The following is a 12,943-nucleotide window of genomic DNA, read 5'->3' on the forward strand; positions in this document are numbered from 1 at the left end:
TTTAATCCAAAGTATATATGTTCTTTTAGATGTAACTCCTATTAGAATACTTTTCTTAGAACATCTTTTGTCAGATAAATTTGTTTTCTAATATTAAAAGAGTAGAGAGGAAAGGGGGCTGTTATGACAGTGGAGGTCATTGACTTGGATCTGAATGAGCCAATTAGTCATTGAGAATGAATAATTGTGCAAAGCTTCAATTTGATCCGAGAATGGGAAGAGGGAGAAAGAACGTGTACAAGATTGCAGACAGACAGACAGACAGACAAAGTGACTTGATAGATGCTTTATAAAGGAGACTTACTATAATGTACTATTTTAATCATGATAAAAAGCTTTCCGGATTTATGAGAAACAGTATTACATGAAACTTATAGTTATACTAACTTATAGGCCTATATATATATATATATATATATATATATATTCCTGATTGCAGTCACTGCCAATGATGTTATTTTAAAAATATTGATATGTTACACTAAAAATCAATGATTGAAATACTTTTAATAAAGCCCCAAATAGTCTAGTTTGAAAACATTCTAAAATAAAAATCCAATGTTGATTTATTATTTACCATGTTACATACAATATATCTCTTTGACCATCGGCCCTAGCAGTATGCGGGTCCTTGGGACAAGTGTCATACGCGGAGCCTGGTGCCCTAAGCGTGGACCAAATATACCGTATTGCATCCCCTCCCAGGGGCAATAGTCCCACTCACCTCTTCTAAGGCTTCCATTGTCTTTGACGGACGAGGTTTAGTACTCCTTCAACTCAATTAGAGTGTAATTTCCGAATGAATTCTTATTTTTACAAGTAAACCATTACAGTTTTAAATAGTATCTATTAAACCTTTGTATTGGAGTCGACTCCGCAATGTAGCAATAAAAGAACTTCAATAAATAAACTAGTAAACACACACACACACTATATAGCAAGCCATTCTACACTTGATAATTAAAATTAAATAATAAATTCACAAATGTAGACTTTACATAAATCTTGAAATTATGAACTGAACAGTCTGATTTTGGGCTCTGAAATAAGCTCGTTTCCTCTCTCTCTCTCTCTCTCTATCTATCTATATGATTTTCTTTAATTATTTATTTTGTGTAGAAACCTAAAAACTGGAAACTTCGAGAAGGCAATGTATCAACTTCCTGTTTACACTTCTGAGGCAACCTTGATGCGAACACCACGTGACAGTATTAGCATTCTTTGTGTCCAAACTGAATCTGTTAGTTAACGTTAGTCTTTCTCGTATTTTTAAATAAAAGAACATGTATAGACTCCAGTATTATATATATAATTATATATATATATATATATATATATATATATATATATATATATATATATATATATATATTGCATTTTGCGAAAGATTATTGCATTTTGTAAAACTATGCATCTTGCAAAAACATTGCATTTTACGAAACACTGCAACTTATAATGCGTTGCATCTTTTTATTTTAAACAATGCCGTTACATGTATACATAAGAGTGACCCATCAGGCAGCATTTTGTCCAAGTATTATTGCTTTTGAGCATGTAGGCCTAATACTAGGATGTGGACACTCACTTGTTTTAACCAATCATATTCTTCCGCGCCACTTTCTCACATTGTCCTTCACGTGCTAACCAAGCACGCGCAGAGACCTATTGGTCACGAGGCGTTGAGCGAGGGTATACAGCTTGTTGTCCGGTGGGTTGTCCGTGTTCTGTCAACTCTTGGTGCCACATCATTCTTCCGAGCTTTGTGTGAGTGTGGCGCCGGTGTCACGTCTCTGTGACACAGGTCACGTCCATTCAGTTTCTGCCGATTCGGTGCTTCTCTGGTTTGTTGTCGACTCAGTAGATTCACGTTCACTTGGTTATAATGTGACTCGTGGAATGTTCCAGGCATTCATGTCACGGCAGAAGTAAGAAGCACTATGGCTGAGTGACTTAACAATCAGTCACATTCTCAACGTGTTAATCCCAAGAGTGGAAGACAAGATGGAAGGAGGACTGTCCGGGCAACGCTCCAACGTGACCCCCCCCCCCCCCCCCCCCAGTGGAAAGTTGAGGTCGACATGGAAGCTAAACAATTCCCCGTTAGGGTGCCTAAGAACTTTGTTCATTACACTGGCGGGGTCACGATCAACGTTTCTCTAAAGGGCCGTTTTTATGACAGACATCCGCACGGGCGCTGTGGTACAGAGATCAGGAATGGCGCCCCGGGAAAGTCTTACGACAAATACACATTTACATTTAGTTGGAAAATATGAAGGAGCGAATGCTTACATAGAAGAGTGGACAACTTTCTCCCACTTAATGGTGCCAGTGCAAGATAAAATGACGAAACGGTTCTTAAAGAGTAATATCTTGTCATTAAATGTTTGCTCCACAAATAATATGGCCTCCTCTTTCGTGAAGCCACTATGGATTATCTCTTAGAGGATTAGATGAATGCCTGAGGATTAGCTATGTTCGTTCACAGCAGTTCCCCCTCTCCACGCAGCTGATCTATCCAAAGGAATGAGAGTGTCGATACTGTTTGTGATTATAAACAGTTTTGCATTAAAAACAGTTTGACATTAGAAACAGATAAAGTTTGACATTAGAAACAGATAAAGTTTGACATTAGAAACAGATAAAGTTTGGCATTAGAAACAGTTTGTGATTATAAACAGTTTAGCATTATAAACAGTTGTGATTATAAATTGTTTGTCATTAGAGTCACTTTGGCATTAGAAACAGTAAACATTTTATGATTAGAAACAGTTTAGTTTTAGAAACAGTTTGACATTAGAAACAGTTTGGTATAACAGTAAACAGTTTGTGATTAGAAACAATTTGGCATTAGAAACAGTTTGTGATTCGAAACAATTTTAGGATTAGAGACAGTTTGGGATTAGTGGAATCACAGGCTGTGCGCTGCAAACTGCCTAATGGTCACCAGCTTCTGACTTTTCCTCAGGGTTGATTACCGAACCCTTTCCAATGTTTGGGTATGACACAAAGATCTGTCATTGGCAATCGCCCTCGCAAGGGAGGGTGCAATGGCAGCCACACACCTCGAAGCACCAAGCACGTACTTACAAGCAACGGCACAAATCCGAGCACTCATTCATGAGAAGTGGTTAAAGTCCTGGGAGGAATCCGACAAAGCACGTGGTGTCTGGCAGCGCATGCGTCACCCAGATCGCGACGATCCATGGTGGCGACTGAGGAGGTCAGAGCAGTCAATAGTTGCGCAGTGCAGGACGGAACATTGTCCTATTGGGGCATACTTTGCCCGGTTCTGCACTAACTTTGACTCCCGATGCCGTCACTGTGGAGAGAGCGTCGAAACTGTCGCATGTCTTGTACGAGTGTCCCCAGCTCCGTGAGCTAAGGGGGGACTTGCCTGTGCAGTCACTCGACTTGTATGGTAGCTATGAGGCACTACGCCGGACGGCTAAGTTTCTTGCCAGAGCACTACGGGAGGACTAGTCCTTCCTGCTCTGATTTTTCAATAGGAGTTCATCTCTCAGGTCACTGGCAATGTCTGAAGCCTTCTCCCACTTGGTGTCCACTGTCCTAAGGTCCTTCATGAAAGTGTGGCGCCAAGTAATACGAGGACGTCAATGTTTGCGCTTTCCTCGTATTGGCCTCCATGTCATAGCAAAACACCGTACGGTACACTCTCTAAGAAGGTGCATCATACCAACAGACAAGGCTGAAATTTGTTTCGAAGTGGCATCGAGGGATGGAATGAAGATTGATGGAATTATGATAGTGTTCCAATGGCCACTGCAATGATAAATCATGATAGTGTTCCAATGGCCACTGCAATGATATTCTTCTTCTTCATCGTTCTCATTGTTATGTTGGAGTGTTCATATGACTAGACCAATACATGAGATGAACTGCGCAGTGGTTTCCAAATCAGGGAGCACTCCATATAGTTTTCTTTCTATTGGGGTGATTTGGGGCCAATGTCTTATACGGGCCTCTTGGTAGAGAGAGCAGTTTTGGAGGACGTGGTCGGCATTTTCTGGTGATACTCCACATGGGCAGATTTCACTGGTTCCAATTTTGAGCTTCCGGAACATGTGTTGTCGCATTCTGTTGTGTCCGGTCCTGAGTCGAAAGATTAGACGTTGGTCTTGTCGGGATAGCTTATAGTAAGCATCATCTTTCTTGTGATTTGGATGGGAGCTCGTCCATTTCTCATTTATTTTATCTACAATTAATTTCTTCATTTCTTCTGGATAGAGAGCAGAGTTTACTTGTGAGTTTGTTCTCCCACTCTTGGCGAGTGTGTCAGCCTTCTCATTTCCTGCTAGTTGTATGTGAACTGGTATCCATTGAATGACAGTTTTTTTGCTGTTGTGGTTGAGCTTTGTGAGTGCTGTTCTGAGGTTTTTAATATAAGGGGAATCAGAGTTTTGCAGGCTTTGGAGGGTTGTTTTTGCGTCTGTTAGAAAGACAATCTGACTGTGAGGGGAACTTGGATGATTTGCTAGCATGGTAGCAGCTAGTGCTAGTGCTTCCCTTTCTGCTCTGTGACTGTCAGAGAGCTCTCCAGTTGCAAAGGATTTTTCTAGTTTTCCTCCATCTGGCCATTCGATAAGTATTCCAGCTCCTCCATTTGTGGTGGCTTTATGGGCTTTATCCGTGTAAACTCTGATCCACTGATTGCTAGGGTAATTGGTATGTAGAAAACAGTTCACTATTTCCTTGAGCTCTGTTGGTCTGTAATCAGATTTTCTTTTTGTTTTCAATATGGTCCCTTATAGTAGGAAGAGGGCTTTCGTCCCAGGGTGGAGATTCATTATAGTGTATCGAGGATTCCAGGGTAATTTTTCAAGTTGGTGTTTCTTTTTTAGGTTTAGAGATTCCTGTATGAAATTGGTCCTTTTGAGACGGTTTTTTGTGCCAGTTTTGTGGATTTTTGTTCTGAGTGGGTGCCTCTCCAAGGTTTCCAATTTTGTGAATTGGGAAAGGATTTTTATTTCTCTTCTTTCATCCAGAGAGATCAGGGCAGCGGTTTCCTCCATAGCTCTTATGGGTGTTGTTTTGATTGCTCCTGTCATTATCCTTAGACCAATATTTTGAACCTTGTCTATTTTTCTAAGGTTGGTTTGGGCTGCTGAGCCCCATGCTGTGGCACCATATTCTAGTACAGGTCTTACATAACTGGTATAGGTCTTTTTCAGGATGTTGTGATTTGCTCCCCAATCTGTGCCAGCTAATTTTTTCAAGAGGGATAGTCTCTGGATGCCTTTACTCTGCAATGATAGATTATGATAGTGTTCCAATGGCCACTACAATGATGGAATCATGATAGTGTTCCAATGGCCACTGCAATGATAAATCATGATAGTGTTCTAATGGCCACTGCAATGATGGAATCATGATAGTGTTCCAATGGCCACTGCAATGATAAATCATGATAGTGTTCCAATGGCCACTGCAATGATAAATCATGATAGTGTTCCAATGGCCACTGCAATGATAAATCATGATAGTGTTCCAATGGCCACTGCAATGATAAATCATGATAGTGTTCCAAAGCCACTGCAATGATGGAATCATGATAGTGTTCCAATGGCTACTGCAATGATAAATCATGATAGTGTTCCAATGGCCACTGCAATGATAAATCATGATAGTGTTCATATGGCCACTGCAATGATAAATCATGATAGTGTTCCAAAGCCACTGCAATGATGGAATCATGATAGTGTTCCAATGGCCACTGCAATGATAAATCATGATAGTGTTCCAATGGCCACTGCAATGATAAATCATGATAGTGTTCCAATGGCCACTGCAATGATAAATCATGATAGTGTTCTAATGGCCACTGCAATGATAAATCATGATAGTGTTCCAAGGCCACTGCAATGATGGAATTATGATAGTGTTCTAAGGCCACTGCAATGATGGAATCATGATAGCGTTCCAATGGCCACTGCAATGATAAATCATGATAGTGTTCCAATGGCCACTGCAATGATAAATCATGATAGTGTTCCAATGGCCACTGCAATGATAAATCATGATAGTGTTCCAATGGCCACTGCAATGATAAATCATGATAGTGTTCCAATGGCCACTGCAATGATAAATCATGATAGTGTTCCAATGGCCACTGCAATGATAAATCATGATAGTGTTCTAATGGCCACTGCAATGATAAATCATGATAGTGTTCCAATGGCCACTGCAATGATAAATCATGATAGTGTTCCAATGGCCACTGCAATGATAAATCATGATAGTGTTCCAATGGCCACTGCAATGATAAATCATGATAGTGTTCCAATGGCCACTGCAATGATAAATCATGATAGTTTTCTAATGGCCACTGCAATGATGGAATCATGATAGTGTTCTAATGACCACTGCAATGATGGAATCATGATAGTGTTCCAATGGCCACTGCAATGATGGAATTATGATAGTGTTCCTATGGCCACTGCAATGATAAATCATGATAGTGTTCCAATGGCCACTGCAATGATAAATCATGATAGTGTTCCAATGGCCACTGCAATGATAAATCATGATAGTGTTCCAATGGCCACTGCAATGATAAATCATGATAGTTTTCCAATGGCCACTGCAATGATGGAATCATGATAGTGTTCTAATGACCACTGCAATGATGGAATCATGATAGTGTTCCAATGGCCACTGCAATGATGGAATTATGATAGTGTTCCTATGGCCACTGCAATGATAAATCATGATAGTGTTCCAATGGCCACTGCAATGATGGAATCATGATAGTGTTCTAATGGCCACTGCAATGATGGAATCATGATAGTGTTTTAATGGCCACTGCAATGATGGAATCATGATAGTGTTCTAATGGCCACTGCAATGATGAAATCATGATAGTGTTCCAATGGCCACTGCAATGATGGAATCATGATAGTGTTCTAATGGCCACTGCAATGATAAATCATGATAGTGTTCTAATGGCCACTGCAATGATAGAATGAATTGGTGAATGTCTTTTGTAATGTGCGCAAGTTACATTGAATATTTAGATGAAGTAATCACAGAATTCTTCTTCACGAAATCAAACACATTCATACTTCAAGGAGAACTCTGGGAAGTGTGACCCAGAGGCTAAGTGTTGTTACCGGTCGTTGACTTGTAGCACCAAACCGCTGGTGTAATAGATCTGAACTAATAAACCTTCAAATAACTTGATCAACTTCCTTTAGGAAGCTAAACAAAATAGATCTGAACTAATAAACCTTCAAATAACTTGATCAACTTCCTTTAGGAAGCTAAACAAAATAGATCTGAACTAATAAACCTTCAAATAACTTGATCAACTTCCTTTAGGGAGCTAAACAAAATAGATCTGAACTAATAAACCTTCAAATAACTTGATCAACTTCCTTTAGTGAGCTAAACAAAATAGATCTGAACTAATAAACCTTCACATAACTTGATCAACTTCCTTTAGTGAGCTAAACAAAATAGATCTGAACTAATAAACCTTCAAATAACTTGATCAACTTCCTTTAGGGAGCTAAACAAAATAGATCTGAACTAATAAACCTTCAAATAACTTGATCAACTTCCTTTAGGGAGCTAAACAAAATAGATCTGAACTAATAAACCTTCAAATAACTTGATCAACTTCCTTTAGGGAGCTAAACAAAATAGATCTGAACTAATAAACCTTCAAATAACTTGATCAACTTCCTTTAGTGAGCTAAACAAAATAGATCTGAACTAATAAACCTTCAAATAACTTGATCAACTTCCTTTAGGGAGCTAAACAAAATAGATCTGAACTAATAAACCTTCAAATAACTTGATCAACTTCCTTTAGTGAGCTAAACAAAATAGATCTGAACTAATAAACCTTCAAATAACTTGATCAACTTCCTTTAGTGAGCTAAACAAAATAGATCTGAACTAATAAACCTTCAAATAACTTGATCAACTTCCTTTAGTGAGCTAAACAAAATAGATCTGAACTAATAAACCTTCAAATAACTTGATCAACTTCCTTTAGGGAGCTAAACAAAATAGATCTGAACTAATTAACCTTCAAATAACTTGATCAACTTCCTTTAGGGAGCTAAACAAAATAGATCTGAACTAATAAACCTTCAAATAACTTGATCAACTTCCTTTAGGGAGCTAAACAAAATAGATCTGTACTAATAAACCTTCAAATAACTTGATCAACTTCCTTTAGGGAGCTAAACAAAATAGATCTGAACTAATAAACCTTCAAATAACTTGATCAACTTCCTTTAGGGAGCTAAACAAAATAGATCTGAACTAATAAACCTTCAAATAACTTGATCAACTTCCTTTAGGGAGCTAAACAAAATAGATCTGAACTAATAAACCTTCAAATAACTTGATCAACTTCCTTTAGGGAGCTAAACAAAATAGATCGTTTTGGCGCGTGCTTCTCGCTATTGTACTAAAGCTGGTACTAAAGCTGGTGACCTGATTCGTGAACTTCGTGACCTCGCGATTGAGTCGGTAGTACCTCGTGGCAGGACAGGCTTGAGAGTCTGAATTGACTGCACCAAGGCAGGAATAGCCGGCAGTAGTTGCATAGAACTGCCGGCCATGTCGTATGCGCGGCCGGTATGGCTCCGGGTTCGAATCTTGCCCTCTGCCATCCCCCGTCGTCAAGCCGAATGTCTTTTTAAGTACCATAAGAAGTCTCTTTAAGTGCTCTAAGATGCCTCTTTAAGTGAAATAAGACGTCTCTTTTAGGCCTTAAAACGCCTCTTTAAATTCAGTGCAAATATTTTAGAATAAATTGTTGTTGTGTGTGTATCTGTGTGTCTATTGGTAATTCTTTTTCATCTGTTCTTTTAAAGGTCAAATTTAATGTAACTTAATTCTTATGCGACTTGTTTGATAAATACACATCCTAGAAATAAAATAACCTTTTTTTGTGGCTAAAATTGTATTTCAGTCATAACTAGTAATCAGGTGCAAGATTTGTCATCATGTTAGTGCTGAAATACTTTTAATTCAAATTTATCGGATTCGATCTCAAACCGCATTGTTCAATCTAACGATGGATGTCATAACTTCAGCCTATATTTGGCAGCCACATCACGTTGAGGCTACTGTAGCCAAAAGTACACGCTTTGATTTTTTCCACCACGATAGAGCCAAAGCGTCCGTCAGTAATGACCTCCTGTTTCTATTATAGTACCACAGGTCATCCCAGGCCATCATCGGTAGTGACGCAAGTCAGACCTATGTGGCAGGAGTTGGTCGCAGCCCTACAACAGCGTGACTCATTAATAGCGTGACTTGCTCCCTGGATACACTTGGGAAAATAAAGAGGGAGGGGGGAAAGGATCACTTTTGTCTTCGTGACCTACTTTAAAAAAACAATATTATATTTATTTTTTCATTAATATATTATCTTTGTGTATTTGCATTGCATGTGTATGTATGTATGTATGTATATGTGTGTGTCTCTATGTATGTATATGTGTGTGTTTAATTATTTATTTATTCAATAGATTCATTTCAATGTTACGTACATGGAGACTATTATGGCAGAAAGTTGGACCATTGAGCTGAAAATTCAATATCGGATAGTTGTCCATTTAACTTTGTTTTAATATTCACCAATGAATGATAAAATTCTTTCGGGAAAATCCGTTAAGTTGGTAAATTTGACAAAGTAAGCATTTGGCTATAGATGACGTCACATAGGGTAATTGAAACTTGTTTCAGTCGGGGGAAATCTGTAGTGTTTCCTCGTGCATAAGTCTGAACAACATCCTGGAAAAGAAAAGACTGTAGTGTCCACGTGATTAATTAAGCAGCATTGTCTGTCACGCAAAGGAATTTAACTAATGCGAGTTACCAAAGATTATCTTGGCTTGGACTCCAGGTTGAAATATCTACTTGACTTGAGAGAATTAGGTAGGCCCTGATATGTGATGATGTATTTAGTTCGTGACTAAAACACCACTTAGTTTCTCCGCGTATGGTGTGTGTGTGCAGGTGTGTGTGTGTGTGTGTGTGCAGGTGCGTATGTGTGTGTGCAGGTGTGTTGGTGACAGTTGATAGTCAGCGCCGGTCTTACAGATTGCAGGGCCCTATGCGAAACGGATTGCGCGGGGCCCATTCTGGGTTGGGATAGGATAATAAGTGAAAATTAAGATTTTGTATTAGAAAATAAATTCGTATTTACATTTTATTCATACTTTACTAAGTACAAAATCGCGGTCAAATTAACTTTACGAGCCATCTACAATAGAAGGTAGATTTCCAACAAAAAGCCGATAACATTCAGATCTGCCTTTTAGATTTACTATTGACTAGCAAAATATCGCTTTTGATTTTTTGTAAGAGGTCGAGATTGATTTAGATTTATATTTGTATGCTAGTGACTATTAAAGTAAATTAAATATTTGAACTTCCTTTTTTTGGTTAAAATTCGCCTTATTAGATTTTTATTAAATGAAAGCTGACAACGCCTTTTTTTTTTAACCACGAGTAGGAATGACACCCAAATAATGACAACTTTGTCAGTTTTAAAGGAGATTTGCCCCCTTTTTTCAGAATTTTTTTTATAATTTCAGGAGATTTTAATGACTTTTTCGTATATTTTACAATTTCAGGAGAATTTCAGGAACCTTTTAATAATAAGTTAAAATGGTTTAATTTAATAATTTACACCTAGAATTCGCGCGGGGCCTATGAAAGTGCGGGGCCCACTGCGGCCGCATAGGTTGCAGTGGCCTAAGACCGGCCCTGATGATAGTGTTCAAACTGAAATGAAAAGACGGTAAGCTGGACATAGAGACACTGCTTGAAACAAGATTGTGTGAAGCTTCTAGAAGCAGTCTAGGTCTCTCTGTTTACACATGCACCAAGGAGACAGAAGCATGAACTGTTGAACAACGGACGGATGTACAGGAATTGTTTCAACTGTTGAACTATAGACAGATGTACAGGAGCTGTTCAACTGTTGAACAATAGACGGATGTAAAGGAGCTGTTCAACTGTTGAACAATAGACGGATGTACAGGAGCTGTTAAACTGTTGAACAATAGACGGATGTACAGGACCTGTTCAACTGTTGAACAATAGACGGATGTACAGGAGCTTTTCAACTGTTGAACAATAGACGGATGTACAGGAGCTGTTCAACTGTTGAACAATAGACGGATGTACAAGCAACTCTTGAACTATGGACGGATGTACAGGAACTGTTTCAACTGTTGAACAATAAACGGATGTACAGGAGCTGTTCAACTGTTGAACAATAGACGGATGTACAGGAGCTGTTCAACTGTTGAACAATAGACGGATGTACAGGAGCTGTTCAACTGTTGAACAATAGACGGATGTACAAGCGACTCTTGAACTATGGACGGATGTACAGGAACTGTTTCAACTGTTGAACAATAGACGGATGTACAGGAGCTGTTCATCTGTTGAACAATAGACGGATGTACAGGAGCTGTTCAACTGTTGAACAATAGACGGATGTACAGGAGCTGTTCAATTGTTGAACAATAGACGGATGTAAAAGCAACTATTGAACTATGGACGGATGTACAGGAACTGTTTCAACTGTTGAACAATGGACGGATGTACAGGAACTGTTTCAACTGTTGAACAATAGACGGATGTACAAGCAACTATTGAACTATGGACGGATGTACAGGAACTGTTTCAACTGTTGAACAATGGACGGATGTTCAGGAACTGTTTCAACTGTTGAACAATAGACCGATGTACAAGCAACTCTTGAACTATGGACGGATGTACAGGAACTGTTTCAACTGTTGAACAATGGACGGATGTTCAGGAACTGTTTCAACTGTTGAACAAAAGACGGATGTACAAGCAACTCTTGAACTATGGACGGATGTACAGGAACTGTTTCAACTGTTGAACAATGGACGGATGTTCTGGAACTGTTTCAACTGTTGAACAATAGACGGATGTACAAGCAACTCTTGAACTATGGACGGATGTACAGGAACTGTTTCAAATGTTGAACAATAGACGGATGTACAAGCAACTCTTGAACTATGGACGGATGTACAGGAACTGTTTCAACTGTTCAATAATGGACGGATGTACAGGAAATGTTTCAACTGTTGAACAATGGACGGATGTTCAGGAACTGTTTCAACTGTTGAACAATAGACGGATGTACAAGCAACTCTTGAACTATGGACGGATGTACAGGAACTGTTTCAACTGTTGAACAATAGACGGATGTACAAGCAACTCTTGAACTATGGACGGATGTACAGGAACTGTTTCAACTGTTGAACAATGGACGGATGTTCAGGAACTGTTTCAACAATTGAACAATGGACGGATGTACAGGAACTGTTTCAACTGTTGAACAATTGACGGATGTACAGGAACTGTTTCAACTGTTAAATAATGGACGGATGTACAGGAACTGTTTCAACTGTTGAAATATGACAACAAAGTCTTAATAATCAGTGATTCTCAAAGCTCGCTTTCAAAAACCATCGTAAGGTCCGAAGTTTGTTTTTCATAGCTATTTTTGTTATATCTACACACTTTTTTTTGGTACATATTTTTTACGAGTCTTGAAATTTGAAGCTATTCCCTCCCCTACCTAAATAAAGAAATGAAATTTATCCTGGACACAACAAAAAAAGTCATGTAAGTTTTTACTTCGTTCAACCTTATTAATATTTCAATTATTTATTTCCCTACCAAAACAACAACAACAACAACTGTGAATTGTGTTTACAAACCCAACTAGAAGCATTGTCCCACAGAGACAGTTTCAGTCCGTCACACGCATCCCTCGGTTCTTTCACCTTTTATTACTTTCACTTCATTGCTAGCAGTCTTTGACCCCCCTCTTACTTCAGACCAGGTTCAATGTTTACTTGACACAGTGAGTGTAGCAGCCACCCGGTCAGAGCTTGGTGTGAACTGTGACGTCAAC

At 38.8% G+C, this 12,943-nt stretch overlaps 1 protein-coding gene across 1 annotated transcript; it reads right to left on the reverse strand.

The window, feature by feature from the left end:
• Positions 1-5,584: 5,584 nt before the first annotated feature.
• LOC129926321 (uncharacterized) lies at positions 5,585-6,361 on the reverse strand. Its single transcript, XM_056029638.1, has one exon. The coding sequence runs from the start codon at positions 6,359-6,361 to the stop codon at positions 5,585-5,587; it is 777 nt and encodes a 258-aa protein (XP_055885613.1).
• Between the last annotated feature and the right edge of the window lie 6,582 nt (positions 6,362-12,943).

This window comes from Biomphalaria glabrata, chromosome 5 (assembly GCF_947242115.1).
Source record: "Biomphalaria glabrata chromosome 5, xgBioGlab47.1, whole genome shotgun sequence".
Taxonomy (NCBI): Eukaryota; Metazoa; Mollusca; class Gastropoda; family Planorbidae; genus Biomphalaria; species Biomphalaria glabrata.

Bases quoted from the DNA above. Each gene is read 5' to 3' on its own strand.
- LOC129926321 (XM_056029638.1), bottom strand. From the start codon at position 6,361: ATGATTCCATCATTGCAGTGGCCATTAGAAAACTATCATGATTTATCA.